We start from the raw sequence: 19,513 nt of genomic DNA on the forward strand, positions 1-19,513 counted from the left end.
TATCAGAATGTTACTCTCTTGCCTCTTAATAATTTAACAAACCACTTTTTTGTTTATCTTTTTTATGTTTTTTTTCCCCCTCCTAAACTTTTGGTGATGCAACTGATTGAAACTTAACTCCACACAACGTTTATGATGTGTAATTGTTTCTCTGCTGTGTGTTCTATTCATAGTGTACTGAATATGTTTATCCCATTAAGACCGGAAACACATCTGTTAAACCACCTGTGTGTGTGTGTGTGTGTGTGTGTGTGTGTGTGTGTGTGTGTGTGTGTGTGTGTGTGTGTGTGTGTGTGTGTCTTCATGCTCACTGGAGACGATGAGCTGTGTGTGTGCGTGGTTCTCTCCGGCAGCGTTGCGGGCGATGCACTGGAATATGCCTCCGTCTCCGGGCTGAACCCGCCGCACCGTCAGACCCGCCGCCGTCGTGATCTTGTAGCGAGAGTTGGCCAGTCTGGACAGAGGCACCGTGTCCTTATACCACTCTATCCTGGGCTGGGGCACTCCTGCACACATACATGCACACATGCACACGCGCACACACACACACACACACACACACACACACACACGCGCACACGCACGCACGCACGCACGCACGCACGCACGCACGCACGCACGCACGCACGCACGCACGCACACACACACACACACACACACACACACACACACACACACACACACACACACACACACACACACACAAATATGTCTTACTTAAGTAAAAGTATCAATACTGCAATGTAGAAATACTCTTTTACAAGTAAAAGTCCGGAATTAAAAATTTACTTGAGTAAAAGTACAAACGCATTGGTATGAAAATGTACTTAAAGTACCAAAGTAGTACTCGTTATGCAGAATGTCCCATTTCACAATTTTCAAATGGCCAAAATCTATATATGTGGCTTAAGTGGTTAATGTGTGTGTTGTGATAATAATCCAAATCTACAAACTAAAAAGTAACTAAGTTTTCAAATGTACTTAGTTACCACTGCACTTAATAAGAATCTCCACCACTGAGGCGTGATTCATTATGACTAACTGAGACAAACCTCTGCTTCCATGTATAAATATGCATGCTGGCATGAGACGCCACTAATAATATATTGATTGGAAGGCGAGGGCAGTAAGGACAAGGGTGGCACTAATAATATATTGATTGGAAGGCGAGGGCAGTAAGGACAAGGGTGGCACTAATAATATATTGATTGCAAGGTGTGGGCAGTAGGGATAAGGGTGGCAGCAGAGGCCAAAAAAACACAGTGAATAAAAGATGTGAGAGGAGGAGAGCAGAGTTCCAGAACACTGAGCAGCTCATAGTTCACACCACTCTTGTGTTTGTTTGAGCACGTGCACTTGTGTTTCTTGTTGCTGCAATGTCGTGGAGTTGAAACCCAAGAATTGTACTCTTATTCTTGTATAATTAGATGTATCGATGACAAATCCTGAATGTTATCTTGTACACTAAATGCTGTCTCTTTAAAAGGATCCCTGGCTAATAAGCCAAGTATGCCTTAATGCATTATAATTGCCCTCTAAAATTCTAATACAAATTTTAAAACACCTTAAAAATGTTATTTATTTTATAAACAGTTAATCTTTTACTCAAGAGGGACAATGCCCGTCACAAGTTGATGATGTAAAAAGAAATAAAACATTTCAAATATTGATTTGATGCTTATATTAACCTTAAGAAGTATTAAGTTGTTTTTAATTAGTGTTAGTGTTCCATAAATTCCATAGGGCTAGACCACATGTGGGCAAATGACATCATCAGCTTGTCCCGCTTGAATAAAACATGAACTATTTCTAAAATTAAAAAAATATTTAAGGTGTTTTTAATTTGACATTTTAGTTACAGAGGGCAATTATAATGTAATAAGGCTTATAAGGCTTATTAGCCAGGAATACTTTTAAAAGATATCCTCATGATCACTTTTCAATAAAAACATACATTTCCAAATCTGAATGCAATATCATTGCAGTAAATGGTTAATATTGCTGTGATGTTATATATATATATATGCAATATATGTAATGGTTAATACATGGTATTGGTTATTCCTGAGCTGAAGTGTCTAAATGAATTCTAGCTGTTTTGCTATTGCCCCCCATGTAGCCCCAGTTATACTGCTGACTCCTACTAACTGTGGTACACGCCACAGCCGCTGAGGAGGTTCACTGAGAGGGTGTAACGTATGCAGAGGAGATACACACTATATGTTCCCATCAGGAGTATGGAAAAAAATGTTTTATCAGACTGTGGGTTAGACCATGATTGTGTTTAGTTTTCTTGTCATGTTTAGAATGATATCTGTATGATGCCCCCCAGGGTGCCAGAGGAAAGACTGCAGGTCCTCACTGGGACACACTTGCGTAGGACAGACTACACATATAATTAGGCCTACTCTGTGTCTCTTTGTTTCATTACACCCTGAAGAAGGCGCAAGCTGACACGCTTTGGTGTATTTTAAAGGGATAGTTCACCCCAAAAATTACTTTTTTCTATCGTGTAGTCTACCCATGAAGACTTGAATTCATGGATATTGCTTTGTTTTTGTCGCATTCTTAAGCCAATAATTTGATGACCAGCGGACCGGTAGGCAGCGGTTCCGGTAGGAGACACAAAGGAGACTCTTTGTGTCTCCTACCGGAACCACTGCCGATCATCAAATTATTGCCTTATGAATGCAACAAAAAAACAAAAAAACATCCATGAATTCAAGTCTCCATGGGGTGACTAATCGATAGGAAAAAAGTTATTTTCGGGGTGAACTATCCCTTTAATGTCTCTAGCCCAAATACAACAAAGGCCTTTTACCAAAAAAATCCACCTTGAGTGCCCTGACCTGGATTTTTGTATGCCTTTTAGACGTAATTTCCCCTCTCTCTTGAACACTATATTCCCAGTTTGGATCCCTGCTCAACAGATCACCCTCCCCGCCCCCGGCTTCCAACCCGCACGAACACCACGCCAATTGTGTTCATTGGAGCGATCGGCCAAGCCGGATGCACAATGGAGGATTCAAACCCTCAGTCTCCACGGTGGTGGGCATGCAGGAACTTCCACCCCAGTGCCACCCCCGATGCCACCTGCCAATAAACGTTGGCATGTCAATAAAGCACAATGAATTGAAAACAATCTATTCAGTCTCTCTCTCTCTCAAAAAGAGAGAGAGAGGTGTATGTGTGCATGCGTTCGGTGCTGGGTGTGCACACGCACGTTTGTGTGTGTGCGTGTGCGTGTGCGTGTGTGTGTGTGATTAAGTGGTGGATGGAGTCACCTTGATGGCTCTGGAACAGAACATATACTTTAGTAGACTACTACTTATTCTAGTAAACAAATGTATGCAATTAAACAATGGGAAACAAAAGCACACAGCACAATGGGAAACAAGAACACTGTGACCATTGGACTGAAAACTGTTTAAATCATATACTGTTCAGTGTATAAAAACATTTCATGCTGCCAAGCACGGCCACACGCACTGCCCACTTGCCCAAAAAGTTAATTATAAAATAAAAATAGGTTTGTGTGTGTGTGTGGGAGAGAGGGAGAGAGAGAGAGCGCTCTGGCCACGTTCAAGTGTTTATAGACAGATATCTTGTGACGATGCTTCCCCACAACGCACTTTGCCCGCCGGGCAACCTGAAAGCAAACTCCACTTGCCTGAACGTTTTATTTACTTGCCACAGGGGGCAGTCGGGCAACCGTTAGTGTCAACCCCTGAGCTATACTTACAGTATGTGTGTCATGGTCCCCCTCTAGGCTGCATGTCCAACTGTCCTTGAGCAAGACACTTAAATGCTCTCCATGAGAGAGTTGGTGTGTCCTCTAGTACGTACACGCACACACACACACACACACACACACACACACACACACACACACACACACACACACACACACACACACACACACACACACACACACACACACACACACACACAGAGAGAGAGAGAGAGAGAGCTTACCTGTAGCCAGGCAGGGGATGTCTACGTTCTTGTCCATGTCAGCGAGCGTCTTCCTCTTGGGCTTGGAGGAGAAGGATGGGGGCTCTGCAGAGAGAAGACATCCATGTTAGGGGAAAGGTTTTTCAGAAAAACTTTGGTTTAGAACAGTGGTACATCTGCTATTTTTTAACATATTTTTTAAAATCTTGATCTCTTCTCTTCTGGGGGGGTCCCTGGCATGAACATTTTTTTCAGATGGGGGTCCACGGCACAAAAAACTTTAAGAACTACTGGTTTACATGGCATTTGTAGAATCAGCCTCAGGTCATAATGGGTTAATATATATTGGAGGACAGACAGGAAGATCTGCACCACCAACCATGTAGCTGCATTCCCTGGAGGATCCAGCATCGCACCGAAGCAGCATTTACTCCCATGTGGCTTCTGAAATCTCTCCCACAGAAACCACTAATAACAACCAAGGACAGGACAACCTGTTCCCCTGACAACCACTGTCTTTTCCCTCTGGGTTTCTCCATTGTCTGACATTATGACTTCACATATTAGCAGCACAACGGCCACTAAGTCTGCTGCTATTTTTTTTTACCCAGCATCACGCTATGCACACAGCTGCATGTGATAATGATAATACATACGATTGTGACGATCTTTGCCAGAAGGCAAAGCTCTCGATATACCGAGCAATCTTCGCTCCTACTCTCACCTATGGTCATGAAATGTGGGCCATGACCGAAAGAATAAGATCGCGGATACAAGCGGCCGAAATGAGTTTTCTCAGACGGGTGGCCGGCCTCTCCCTTAGAGATAGGGTGAGAAGTTCAGTCATCCGTGAGAGACTCGGAGTAAAACCGCTGCTCCTTGACTTGGAAAGGAGCCAGCTTAGTTGGTTCGGGCATCCAGTACGGATGTTGTCCTGACTGGTGAATAGTTTAGTCTGGGTAAAGTTACAATCCATAAGATTTATGTGGGTTTCTCCCTCACCCCGATGTCTCCGATGTCTAAACTTCAACAAAGATGGCGGTCAGACATCTGCTTCAAATTACTTTGTCCTACTGACACCAGGGTCTCAATTTCTCAATGGAAAAGTAGGGACACCACCTCCAACCACTGCAGACCATGTTAGTTATATAAAGTATTAACATACAGTACTCTACCAAAAGATATTCGTTAAAATTGTATAAGTCCCGGATTTGTAGCTTTAAGATCAAACTCAACATGACTTAACAGAAGTGCTCAGACGGGTAAAAAACAGAAAAAGATGAAAAACAAATTATTATGTGTAGGTGGGCTTTAAAAAGAAAGCCCAAAAAATAAAAATAAATCCCTTCAAAACAAAAAACAGAGAGAAAGGAGCAAAACAAGATAATGAGACGAAGATGTGTGGGCTAAGCCAAGAAACTAAATGTAATGGTTCAAAGGGAAAAAAATATTAATAATAATAAAATAATAAATAAATAAATAATAATAGAATAATAATAATAATAATAGACACGGAGTGGAAGTGGAATACAATAAAATAACCCCCACATGCAGAAGATCAAAATAATACTTCAGTCAGGACAACACAATATATATTTTTATTGAATATAAAATGAACAAATGATTATTAGTTTGGCAATGAATTGGATCTGCTTTTAGGTACTCTGATAAAGCGCATCTCCCAACCATAGGGACTCAGAATCCCCCGTACATAAACAGCAGATCCAAAACGACAGGTGGTAGCTGGGGTGGTGGAGGGTGAGCAGCAATTATTTGGCAAGACAGCAGTGGTGAGAGCGGCAGCATCAGCATGAGCAGCAGCAAAAGCAAGCAGTGTATGAGCAGTGCAAACTTCCAGTTTAACTCTTTAACTGCCAGAGTAATAGTCTAATAGTGTCATGACAAACGTGGAGCTGAGGCGGCCCAATGGTCGGCCGCCAAGAACCGCACTGAGTTTCCAGACAGAACTCTGCTCTGTGCATGTCTGTACGCTGTACCACTAACGTCTCAGCAAATCAGCATAATATAATGTGAAAGAAAGTGAAGTCAGCAAGTGTTTTCTGACTTGTAAAGACGTCTGAGCTTTCATTCCGCACAGCGCCACACTGACAAAAACAACAAATAAGCTTCAGCTGAGAGAGAACAAAACCAAATCACATTTATTTAATACAATCATGTCACCTTTTGCTATACACATGCATCTGATGTAAAATCACTGTTCACAAGTCAATCACAATGTACAAATCAACAAACAGAAGATTATATCTAACAGAAGATTATGGGCCCTATTTAGACGATCTAAGCCAGTGGTTTTCAACCATTTTCATATCAAGCTCCATTATTTATTCTGCATTTGAGCCACGGAACCACCATTTGATGAGATTTAGACTTCGAATATTTTGTTACCGTTGGATAAGATTTTGCCCACAATTATGTATTGATGTTGGTATCATAGGAGAGATAACAAGCAAACGTTGATCAAAATAACAATTATTTAATTAAGTAATGCAGATGTTTAACAATAAATGAACTCTTGAGAGCGTAAAATGAAACCAAATTTGGTTTCATTTTACGCTCTCAAGAGTCAAAGATCTATAAGGGTCCATTTGGTTACCAACTCTCCATCATTTAGCTGGGGACCACCTGGAACCTCAACTCAAGGACCACAGGTGGTCCCTGGACCACTGGTTGAGAACCACTGATCTAGGCGCGTATCTAAAACGTGGGGTGTAAATTGACACCAACTTTTTTACTTATTACTGTAGATGGCGCTTATCTGGGAACTAAAGGTCAGCGTTAAGGAATTGTAATAAGACTCTGAATTAGTCATGCATGGGCGTGTTTCAGGCGTTACATTCAGACCTCCTCGGTCAACCGAGTGTTAAACCAATTAGAGTGTCGGCTCCCATTACCTTTATAAGAAGCACCTGTGCCCTCATTAGAGCGCACTGTTAATTAAATGACAGATTCAGCAAGTTGGAGGAGACACAGACTATAGCCAGATTCCATTCCCGAAAATCTCGGCCACTCGCTCACTCCCACTCGGTCACTTCGACTCCAAACCGGATGTGCTCAGGGTCCAATTATTCAGTTGCTTCTTGGAGGAGGCGAGTGGAGTCGAGTGGAGGAGCCGAGGAGGCTCTCTACTTCCGCATTTAGCGAGTGTACATCAAGTGTAGGCTCGACCACTCTCCACAGCTCCTCTGCGGCAGACTTCCGCATCACGTGTACACGTTTTTTTTGTTTTTTCCCTTCTCCCGTGACGTATACATGGTCCTCCTCCACATGTGGCCACACAAACAATGCTTGAAACACCCGAAACCATGCCGAAACACCGGCTGTCCCCCCCCCTTCGCCCCCGCCGATCACTCGTTGCGCATCTCACACACACACACACACACACACACACACACACACACACACACACACACACACACACACACACACACACACACACACACACACACACACACACACACACACACACACACACACACACACACACACACACACACAGTACACAACTGGCTTTATTGCGTTGTATGATATAAAGCATAATACAATTATATACATTGTATATTGTGCACACTTATTCTGTCTAAAGCTGATAGTTCATTTCTCTCCTTGCATCATGCCTCAATGCAGTGCATGGACTACTATAAATTACTGTGACAAAGATTATGTTTAAAATAATGTATTGTATTTATATATAGACTGAATATAGAAGAGGACACTTTACGCTTTAATTATAGCCGTATTCATTCAATTATGAACCGATTCTTAAAATTTAAAATTCTCTATTAGCTGTGAAGGGTCTTCTTTCATGTCTATCAGTCATGATTTATTTCGCTATCAAACAATATCAAGCAAAATCACAAAATCGTCTGTTTTTTTCTTTTTTCTTCGTCCCAGAAGTGGGAGGGATATCACCCAAACTCTCAAAACCCCGGACATTTGAAGGATTTTATAAAAAAAAACCCAGACAGCCCCCCAAAAGAGGACATGTCCGGGGAAAAGAGGACGTATGGCTACCCTGCATGAATGATGTAATTCAGAGTCAGACATACTCTGTAATATACGGTGGCTGTTATAAGCAGCAGTGCCGTGCGGGACTGCTGCGGGGGGTGGGGGGTCTGGGGACTGTAAGTAAAAAGAGGGACGGGTCAGGATTTAATTCATAAATGTAAGTTTGCTCATCCTGGCGCTTCGTTCACTATTTCAGGAATAAATGGCTTTGCACAAAATGTTAACTGTAAAGATAACAATGTGGCCATCCACATTGATGAATTGTCTATTCTTATATTCTGTATTATTCTATACCTGCATATTATTCTATGCATGTATATTTTCATCCACGGCTCTGGTCCAGCTGTTCGAGACGTCATAAGTGATCGCGGAATTTGCCGTCGCTTTGAAATGACTGACCCAGTGCAGTCCGATCCTTTGACGGCAACCACTCGACCACTCCGTCCTCGCAAATAATCCTCGGCTCCTCGCAGGGGCGGGGCTTAGGCGCGAGTGGAGGAAGCGAGGAGAGTGAGCGAGTGACCGAGCTTTGGGGAATGGAATCTGGCTAATGGGAGCAGAATTAATGATATGATGTAACGGTGTCAGGAGACACAAAAGCTCTCTCTGCACACCCAAACATCAACTGGAATGGAGAGGTGGACCAAATGCAGTGTGTGGCCAGGGGCGTGCTGGGACCAAAATTCAGCTCTGGGATTTTCATTTTTTTTTTCAATAATTTTTTTTTTGGGTGGCCCACCGGCCGTTTGGCGGCCCGTAAATGGTGCGGCCGTTCTGGAATTTTCCCAAATTTCCCAGTGGCCAGCACGTCCCTGTGTGTGGCCCTGCTCTGCAGCAGTCATACTTACTGCAGAGTCCTGCACGGGTCAAATTTTGACAACCCGCGCCCGCCCCGCCCGTCAATAATCAGATCCGTAGACCGACCCGTCACTCGTGATTATTTCAAAATACAAACCAGCCCCGCCCCGCCCGTCAAATAGTGGGCCCATTGTCCGCCCGTTTACCCTTGAGTAAAATGTCAATTTTAAATAATGACAATAAAATGTTACCCACCCGCGTTTAGTTCAGTACCGCCCGTCCCCGTACCTGTGAACTTAAAAAAGTTTACCTGCGTTTTCACCTGCGTTTTCACCCGCGGGTACCCGTCGGGTATCCGCGGGTATCCCGCCTGTTGCAGGACTCTGACTCACTGTAGCCTATAGAGCGTGCCAACATGTCGTCACCACGGGGGGGCGTGGCATTGGGCGTGGCATTGGGCAATGTTAAGTCAACCTGGTTTTTACCCCTCAAAGATGTCCGCCGCTACCAAAAGACACTTGTTGACGCCCCCTTCAGGATTTTTGGCACGCTCTATAGTCCCCTCAAGTCCAAATCTGTGATATCTTGTATCTTGATATATCAACTTAATTCACATGCTCATTCTCAGTTACAGTAGGTTCTTATTTTTTTACTGCATAATAAAGCATGACAGAGGCACGCTCTGTGCCTCCTCAGAGCCCCATTTGGATATTGATGATGAGCAGGAGCAGATAAAGAATGCCAGGAGGCTATGGATTCACTACATCCTTACAATGAATGAATGAATTATTTTATGTAAGTGTCATGCCACCTCGTGGCCCATCCCTCATAGGATTATATGACACCTTGTCAGACAGTTACTGTGTACAATATTCAAAATCAAAATAATTATACACTGTTTACTGGCATACGTCGCATGCAGATGAAATACGCCACAGACACTTTTATGAGAGGGCGATACACAAGCAAGATGGAGTAAAGCTGGCAAGTTGTCCACAAAATGTTAACCACAAATTAACAATAAAATGCACACGCATTTGAAGATTAAACATCCAACACGGATCGGATGCCTATAGACTCTTCACAATGCTGTCCACACTGCCACTGTGAGGTCACGTCTCATGCAGATGAAACACAACGTTAATTATAAAGATGGACACTAATTAATCTATTTGTGTAAGATGGCTTGCCATTGTGTGTGGAAGATAATGGTCACGGCGTGCGGGGGGGCAGCGTGTTGGGGACGTGTTCTAAATAGACCGCTGTTACTATGTTGCGCCACTGTATCAAAATATTGAGTAAGTAAGTATTGCTGATCGTATACAACAGATACCGACCGAACAAACCAAAACAAAACATAACATAAGGTACATACATATCCCCTACTGGCTGTAAAACACTTTTTGTCCCAGGCTTTCTCCAAGTACTTTGCCAGTTTAAATACATATTTTTTCAAATAAACAGTTAAAAGTTGTGAGTCATTGATATCCAACATATCAGCATAGTTAATATTCTTAAACAACTCTTCTCGGACCCTCCAATAAAAAGGACAATACAAAACAAAATGATACTTATTTTCTATTTCATTTAGATTTAGATCACACATTTGGCAGATTCGATCTTCTACATCCAACCCAACATAGCGATCTGTTTCAATATAAAGTGGCAGTATACCTCCTCTAATCTGTGCACAGAGCGATCTTCTTTTCTTTGACAGGTTGAATAAAACATAGTTATATTTAGCCATACATTTAGCCAAAACATTTTATTTAGCCTGCCATGTCCTTACATGACGAGAGGTATTTTAACACCATATCAGCATTAAAATAGGCAGGCTACGTACGGAAATAATGTCATCTCTTTTCTTCTCCTTTTCTCTCCCTCTCTCTCTCCTCTCCTCTTGTCTTTCTTTGGAGACACATACAGCAGCAACTTTTTGTTTTATTTTTTTATTAATAGGATTAACGAAGATGATCAAGTTCTTGAAAAAAGTTGTTTATCTGCCCTTTGAGCACAAAAACAATTTTAGTTTTTTTGTGGTAGGCTACCATATCACTTGATTGCAATCAGTTTGCTTGTATTGTGAATTCACCCAGGCGGATCTTAATCACAATAATAGGAAATATCTGTGCCGTTACTGCACCAGGAGTTAAGACTGACTAAGCTTGTGTGTGTGTGTGTGTGTGTGTGTGTGTGTGTGTGTGTGTGTGTGTGTGTGTGTGTGTGTGTGTGTGTGTGTGTGTGTGTGTGTGTGTGTGTGTGCGTGCTACACAGCGACACAAAACCTCCCTGTTGTTGTGAAATGTTGTTCTAGTCATCTCGGGAGATTAAACTTAACTTTTGTGTGTACGCACACACACACACACACACACACACACACACACACACACACACACACACACACACACACACACACACACACACACACACACACACACACACACACACACACACACACACACACACGTAAACGCACACAGATGTATGACATTACGCCAATGAATCCCTCTCTCTCAGCCAGTAGATAATGACATGTAACACACCGAAGCCACCAAAAAAAACATCCGCACACGCACCAAACCGGGACATACGTGTGGACAAGCATTTTTGTTTAGTTTAGTTTTTGCACATTTGTAGAATCCCCAGAAGCAAAGATTTGAGTTACAAATGTTCGCTTTAAAAAATAAAGGTATTCAAAGAATTGCACAACATTTCAAAATGTTTCTAAAATAGCAGATCTACAAGCTCATAGCGTGGCACTCGGTTCCACGCTATGAGCTTGTATATCTGCTATTTTTTTACTCATTGAGTGCCATTCACGTGTTTCACCGCTATGGTGCAACGTGCCAATCACGTGTTTCACGTGTTTTTTTTTTTTTTTCAGAACCCAAGATATCATTATCTGAAGATTTGCAGCTCCATCCATTCCTTGTTTAACTTATAACTGAAAAAGGCTGTATCTCGCTTCCTAAGCACTTTTTTTTTAACTTTAATTTAAAAAAATCGCACTGGCCAGAAATAGCCAGAAATAATTCTGGCACTCAGTGAGTTAATAGCTAAAGTATCAAATAATGGTTAAAGTGGTTAAAATTTAAGATGACGCTGATGCTTTTCCAGGTCTTAATGGGTTAACATGAAGCGGAAGAGAAGCAGCTGCTTGTGCGTCCTGCGGGTTTTGTGCATAATACACAAGGGTGCCTAACTTTGATCAAAGTCCCCCCCCCCCACACACACACACACACTCACACACAAAAAACCTCATTGCCACACAGATACAACGCATAGCTCTCTCATCAGACTCACACATTTGTCTTTTTTTGCATGTTTTCCTTGCAGCTTAGTTGTACACAGTGTGCAGGAACAAAGGAAAGTCAGAATGTGATATACTGTAAAGACACTGTGGGAGAGAGAGAGAGAGAGAGAGAGAGAGAGAGAGAGAGAGAGAGAGAGACATTGAGAGTGATGGATTTCGTGACATGATAAATACATTAGAGCCGAGATCCAAGATACATATCAGACAGCATAATAGAAGTTGTATATCAAAGCACTGGCGTAGCTATAGGGGATTACAGAGGATGCAGTCGCAACAGCGCCCGGGGGTGGGGGGGTGTTAAACGGGCTCTCTCGCTCTCGTTCGCTTACTCTCTCCCACATATACACTATATACTGTTAAGGTACAACTATTTTCTGTTAATGATAACCAGTGTAAAATGTGACGCATCGGGAGGTAAAGGGGGGACACTTTATTGTGAAGGGACGACCGAAAGGAGAGAGTTGGTATCGCTGTTAAGTCGTCAGCACTGCAGTCGAAAATACGCCAGAGGCACTTTCAAACGAGAGGGCGATATTGTGTATCGCCCTCTCGTTTGAAAGTGTCTCTGGCGTATTTTAACTCGTTTTGACTGTTCAAAACTCAACTTTAATAACGGCGCTCTGGAGTAAAGGTGCCACGTTAATTGCCCACAAAATGTTAACCACAAATGAACAATAAATGCACACGCATTTTCAACATCAAACACGGATGCCTATATAGTATAGACTCTTCACAACAGCTGTCCACACTGCGACTGCGAGGTCACGTCTCATGCAGATGAAACACAACGTTAATTATAAAGATGGACACTAATTAATCTATTTGTGTAAGATTGCTTGCCATTGTTTGTGGAAGATAATGGTCACGGCGTGTGTGGGGGGAGCAGCGTGTTGGGGACCCATTCTAAATAGACCGCTGTTACTACGTTACGCCACTGTATCAAAGTAAAGGTTACACGATAATTATCAAAAGCAGAGCCTATAATAACCGATGCCTGGACGTCATGTGCAACTGATTCCCACATGTGATGACCACAGTGCATCAGAGAGCTAAGAGAAAGTACGTAAGTAAGTAAATGTTATTTATATAGCACTTCTCACAGAAAAAACTCACAAAGTGCTTTACATACAATAAAAACACAACAATAAAAAATAACAGAAGGACAAACTGTACAATAGAACTCAAACAAACGAACAAAAACAGCAGACATATTACAAAGAAGAGAAAATCAAGAATATTCCGCGAATGTATGTCTAGACAGAAGTGTTTTTAAGTGGTTCTTAACAATGCCTAAGATGCCTAGAGAGCTACTGTAAGGAGTCATGTCTGAGAGTATTCAAAAGAATTGCACACAGGGAAATATGTGCTTTATTGAAAGAAGCCTGTGTTGACTGGAACATTGCTGATAAAGCACCAGCCCTTGGTAACTGATAATGCCAGAAACATGATTGTAGCTGAGACGTGGAGGCAGAAATGACCCCACACCTCGGTGGCTTTAGTCACACAATACATCTGGTCCAAACAGAAAGCCTTTCAAGTGAACACTTCTTGCAAAGCTGCTGGGAAGAGGTGCAGAGGGTGGTTGGATTTCTGTAGCGCAACATAAAGGGAAGCTGAAATCCTACGAGAGAAACAGCCGTTGAAGATGTCTCCTCAAGATTGAACAGTTCTCTTGACCTGCCAGAAGACTTAACCCATTCATAAGATCTACAAGCTCATATTTTTGAAAAATCTTAAACATTTGTGCAAGTCTTTGAATATATGTTTTTTGAAGCGAACATTTGTCAAATATATAGTTCCAGGGACCCCCAGAAGCAAAGAACTGAGTTACAAATGTCCGCTTAAAAAAATGAAATAAAATAAAATATTTGCACACATTTTCATGATTTTTCAAAAATAGCAGATCGCATATCTGCTACTTTTGAATAGCCAAAAAAATCAAAAAAAATTACAGATGTGTTCCCAGATATAATGGGTTAAAAGAGCGGTAACCTTTGCCACGCTCACGTCAAAGGGAGCTCAGGAGAGGGGAGGAGGTGAACGCTAATGAGAATGACATTATCCAACGATGAAGACATCTAGTCATTGTGATGGAACCTGTTAAAGTTGGCACCACTGTCATGTTTTGACACTACACCAGCTGTTCAGAGAAATCCTCCAAGTGAGAGTGGCAGTTAAGATGTTCAAGGGGGAAAGGCCAGTGAGAAAGTCACAAGGTACAGAGAGCACATGGTGGACTGCTGTCTCTAGCACAGAAATTATTCTGTATGGCCCAGACCGCTGGCGTAGCGGCACCTAGGCTCCAAAGTAGCCTGACAGCGCGTCACAAGTTCGAGTTCGATTCCCGATCCCGACAGCCTTTGTCAGCCTACTATCCTGTCAATAAAGGCATAAAAGCCACAAAAAATATATAATTTAAAAAAGCTGTATACCAGCCACCAGTGTGGGATCAGAAAGAGTCGTTTTCAGCGCTTATCAAATGATACTCCTAGAGAAGAATATTGGCAAGCACATAAGCACGGATTAACTTCTTCAATGTGTGAGGTAAAAAAGAAAAACAATTATTTATGTTTCACAAAATGATAATAAGGTGAAAGAAAGTGCATGTGGTTGTGAGAGTGCAAGCACACATGAATATTTTGTCTCACAGAACTAAACATGAATGAGTGACAAGGAGATACTGTAGCGTGTTGTTATCCTATTTAAAGTATTAGCAGCATAGCATGGTATCATAGTAGCAGCTAATGCTGCATTCAGATTGTCATCAATTATATCAGTTAGATACCTCCTACCTACTTACACTTAAAGTTGCACTTACTGAATGTCACTCTTAACTATGTTATGTTTTGTTGACTGCTAGAAAATTGGAATGTGGATGTCTTTGAAATTCTGTTTCATTTTCTTATAATTTTAACTTAACAGCATACTCATTTTTATTTGACTAAATTTTTTTTTCTCCCAAATAATTCTGTTTCCGGTCATCAAACCGGAACCGGAAATGGATAAAAAAAAATCCGAAAGTGCACCTAGAAAATTTTCAACGCGAATCGGCGGTTCGCGTAGATCTACGCGACTGGCACGCTGCGGCTTTAAATACGTTCGCGTAGATCTACGCGATTGGCATTCAATGTGTTAATTCGGAGGGGAAATGAAAAAAAAAACATTGATGGTTATTGACTGCTGTGAGCTCTCTACAAGCTCACAATGCATTACATCCACAAGTGTTGTGGGCTTGTATATCTGTCTTCAGCATGCGGTACGTGCATAAAATAAGCATTATGGTTAACATCCCACTGGATCGTTGCTCCTCTCTCTCTGTAAGCATGCAGTAGCAGCCTGATTTGGTTATAGTAGCCTACAGCGTGGATTAGAATGCTCTGTGAGATCATTATGGATCATCATCATACATGTTTCACAAATGTCGGTGTGTCTTATAACTATCTAACCTACCGAAACTTTTGTCACACTGTTTACAGTAGAAAGATTTTTCTCCCGTGTGGAGACGCTGGTGTGTCCTAAGACTAGATAACCTACTGAAACTCTTGTCACACAGTTTACATTGGAAAGGCTTTTCTCCAGTGTGCACACGTAGGTGTGTCTTCAGATTTTGCATCTGACTAAAACTCCTTTCACACTGTTTGCAGTAGAACGGCTTTTCTCCGGTGTGGACACGCAGGTGTGTCTTCAGATGACCTAAGTAATTGAAACTCTTGTCACATAGTTTACAGTGGAAAGGCTTTTCTCCAGTGTGGATAAGCTGGTGTGTCTGCAGGTGACTTATCTGATTGAAACTCTTGCCACACTGTTTACAGTGGAAAGGTTTCTCTCCAGTGTGAATACGCTGGTGTGTCTTCAGATTACCTGACTTACTGAAACGTTTGTCACACTGTTTACAGATGTGAGTTTTCTTTCCTGTGTAAATCGTCAGATTTTTCTCTACATCTCCTGGTTGAGTTAAAATCTCGGTAAACCGTTGATGACTTTGAGATTTTGGTGGGTCTACGTCTCCTTGTTTCCGGCTGGTTACAGAGCTGACTATTTGCCATTTGTCCATGCCTCAGCGTTTGGCGGTTGAGGTCGTCGTGGCTCGGATGAGACGTGAAGGTACACTCAGAACAGGAGAGCCTAGTCTTGGAGGATTGGTGGGACCACACTCCTCCCAGGAGTGGCGGTTCCTGGTCGGCGCTGCTGCTGTACATGGACTGTGATGGGAACAGAGTTGTAGGTTCTGTTGAGGCTGGAAAATGTGCCCTCTCTATCTCCCTTGTATTCTTTGTCTACCAAAGTTATGTATCCCTTTCTCTCACAACACTACATGTGGACACACTATCATCTGGTCTCAGTGGAATGAAGCTCTGGTCTGACCTCACTCACAACACAATCGGTTGCCATGCATGCCTAGCAACACCGATGTGAGCAGGATGCCGCCCCCTCCATAATTGGGCAAGAGTGATGTCATCGATATAACATCATCACCATGACCTCAGAGATCCACATGGAAGCCACGCCATGTCTTTTTCATTTTGTGTGTTTATCATTTACTAATTAGTCAAGTAAATGACAGTTTAAGTTAAGTTTGCGGTACAACACGATGTGGTTTGAAACGTCTCACGAAGCTCAGCAACGGTGATTATGACGCACCGCTCGTATCAAATATATTTCCAGAATGAACCTTAATGTCCAAATCATGGCAGATATAGTCACTTGTTGATATTCCCAATAGCTTTATTGCATTCCTTGACCCAAAGAACATATTATTTGACACCAAGATTGACCTTCTAAGTGGCTTGGAAACCGAGATATTGGCACTTATAGATATTACATGGTGGCCATCTTTGAAATCCAAGATGGCCGCCTTCTGCCATCTTGATGACGTGGCTCCCCGTCCAAAATGAAACTTATGGTGATGGAGAGCATGTAGAAAAAATGCGGCGCTTTTGTCAGACGTGTCCACATTTTCCTAAAATCTGGTCCTAAGCAACCTGACTAATCAGTGAAAATGTGATTTCTCTCGGTTCCACAGATCTACAAGCTCACAACGCCTCGCAACGCAATATTTGCCTCTTTCTTATAATATTCAACAATTTGTCAAATGTTTGAGCAGTTTTTGTAGTATAGTTTGTTGATTACATTTGATGCAGTAATGTGATTTTTTCCCCCCTTTTCTTTCTTTCTTTTTTGAGGTATTAAAAAGGTCTTAAAAGTCCTTAAATTGTCACTTCACTGTCATCTGGGAACCCCCCCACAAGATCTGTGTCCAAACTTGAACATTTGAAAATATTGGTTTGGGAGGTCCATGCTTAACACGTTTGATAACCATGGGTTAAACAACATCAGGAAGCAACTACACTTTAGAAACCAGCCCAAGAAAACACCAATATTTACAAGCGACTTTACAGAAACACAAGCCCAAAAAGTCGCTTAAAACAAGCAGATATGGCAACACTGAGTAGAATGTATAAATATTCACTGCATACTCTGTAGGATGTGAGCAACTCCATGTCTCTCTCTTTCTCTCTCTCTGTGTTATGATCACCCTCGCTCTGACAATCAGCACAGATCAAAAGCCACTGATGAACTAGCGAAGAAGTTTCACATCATCAAGCACACATTCTGTGGCAGAGCGCATGCTGTGTTCTATTTACATACGGTACGCGCACACACCATCGACTCACCCCCACACACCTACACACACACGCATCCACAACAGGCCCTGGATAGTGACGTGCACGTTCTTCTTCGAGTCTTACCGTATTGATTGGTGACTCTCGGGAGCAAACATAAATTCGGTGAATAGATTTTATGCGTGCGTGACGGTGTTTCTTTCGTTTACTACGTACGGCAAGGACAAAGCTAATCAGGATAATTGCCGTTAATCATTTGCAGTATTGTGTGTGTATGTGTGTTTGTGCGTGGGCGCATGTGCGTGTGTGTGTGTGTGTCTTACCCATAACATTGAGGTGAGCCCTGGCCTCCACCGACTTGGCAGTGCTGTTGCTAAGAGACGCCTCGCAAACATACACCCCTGTGTCCGACTGGGTGGGGCTGGGAATGACGAGCCGACGCCCGCTGCTCAGCCGACGCCCATCACGTTTCCACGACAGCACTAGCCTGTCCACCGGTCTGAGGGCGAGAGGAGAGGAGAGGAGAGGAGAGGAGAGGAGAGGAGAGGAGAGGAGAGGAGAGGAGAGGAGAGGAGAGAATGGGTTAGGAGAGGAGGCAGAGTGACAGGGCAATTACAACATATTACATCCATCAGTTGACGTGTCAATGAGGCATGGAATGAATGATGACAGTTTGTATATCAGAGCAGTCGTTCCCACTCAGCACAGAGGTGCATCACTCTGTCACCCTGCATGTAGAATATGCTTCTGCTGATGGCGAAAGGGCTTCAGAAAGGAAAACAAACAATGTTGAGAAATGTGTTGAGATAAACGTCGTCATAATCGCCCACTCTATGTGTTGGTGCGTGGCGGCAGAGACACAACACGACGCAACTAACTATCCTCACCGGTTGACTAAGTAAGCAGCCAAACATTAAGCTAAAAAAATTGGATTTACAAGTGACAAAGTGACGCTGTGAATAAACCGTGACCCAACAACACATGCTTGTAGTCCTCTCACGCACGTGTTTGCCTGTACCAGAGGAAAAGTAGCAGAACAAAAACAGAATTATTGTGCTTGCTCACAATAATGTGTTTACACTGGCTGCTAGACTAGACGCTACAATAATAATGACAACACAAAATGTTCCACGAATGTGTTTACATTCTCGGCGACAACGGTCTAGGTCGGGGAAAGAACTGAGGGCACAGCACCCGCTCCTTTTGGCACTGTTCCTCTCCCCTAACTGCCGTATTATCTGCGGAGTCTCGCCTCAATACCCCCGATCAGGTGAGAGTTCACATAGGGCCAGTGAGCACAGTGACGGTAGAGTTCCGCACCTCGGACAGCGCCACTGTCTTGGCCTCGTCATCGATGGGAGGTATGTCCCTAATTCCATTCTCGCTCAGTTTGATGTGTTGCCTGATGGGCTGAAGGCAGCCGCACTGAATCTGTTAATCAGATTGTTTGGCTCTTATAAGGACAGAACTCTCCTCAGAGAAGGAACTCTCCCATCGGGCGGTAAGCGAATGCTCCACTGTGTTCTCCCCTGTCGCACATTCCTAATGTTTTATTACTGATCGTAGCTTTTCTCTCTCCATTTTTAGGCAAAATAGGAGAGTAGCTGGACGTTTAGCTGACGTTTGTTTGAAAGCCCCGGTTTGGGAAGATCTATATTATTTATTGACTTTGGGGAACTTCCCCTGAATAAAACAACGCTTTTACGTTTAAACCTCACAAACTGTTTCTGTGTGTTGGCTTGGGTCAGACTTCACATATCTTAAACAAGACTGACATGAAATGTAATTTACAGCTCGG

The 19,513-nt window shown here is 42.7% G+C and overlaps 1 protein-coding gene across 1 annotated transcript in view; it reads right to left on the reverse strand.

Moving 5' to 3' along the window:
- The window catches only part of sdk1b (sidekick cell adhesion molecule 1b), a 399,597-nt gene that overhangs the window by 133,142 nt on the left and 246,942 nt on the right, over nt 1–19,513 (reverse strand). The window contains 3 exon segments of the mRNA XM_080416488.1: nt 312–506; nt 3,976–4,059; nt 18,039–18,214. Coding sequence (XP_080272614.1) covers nt 312–506; nt 3,976–4,059; nt 18,039–18,214 — 455 coding nt within the window.

The sequence above is a fragment of the Gymnoscopelus braueri genome, assembly GCF_963280865.1.
Source record: "Gymnoscopelus braueri genome assembly, chromosome: 2".
In the NCBI taxonomy this organism is placed as follows: domain Eukaryota; kingdom Metazoa; phylum Chordata; class Actinopteri; order Myctophiformes; family Myctophidae; genus Gymnoscopelus; species Gymnoscopelus braueri.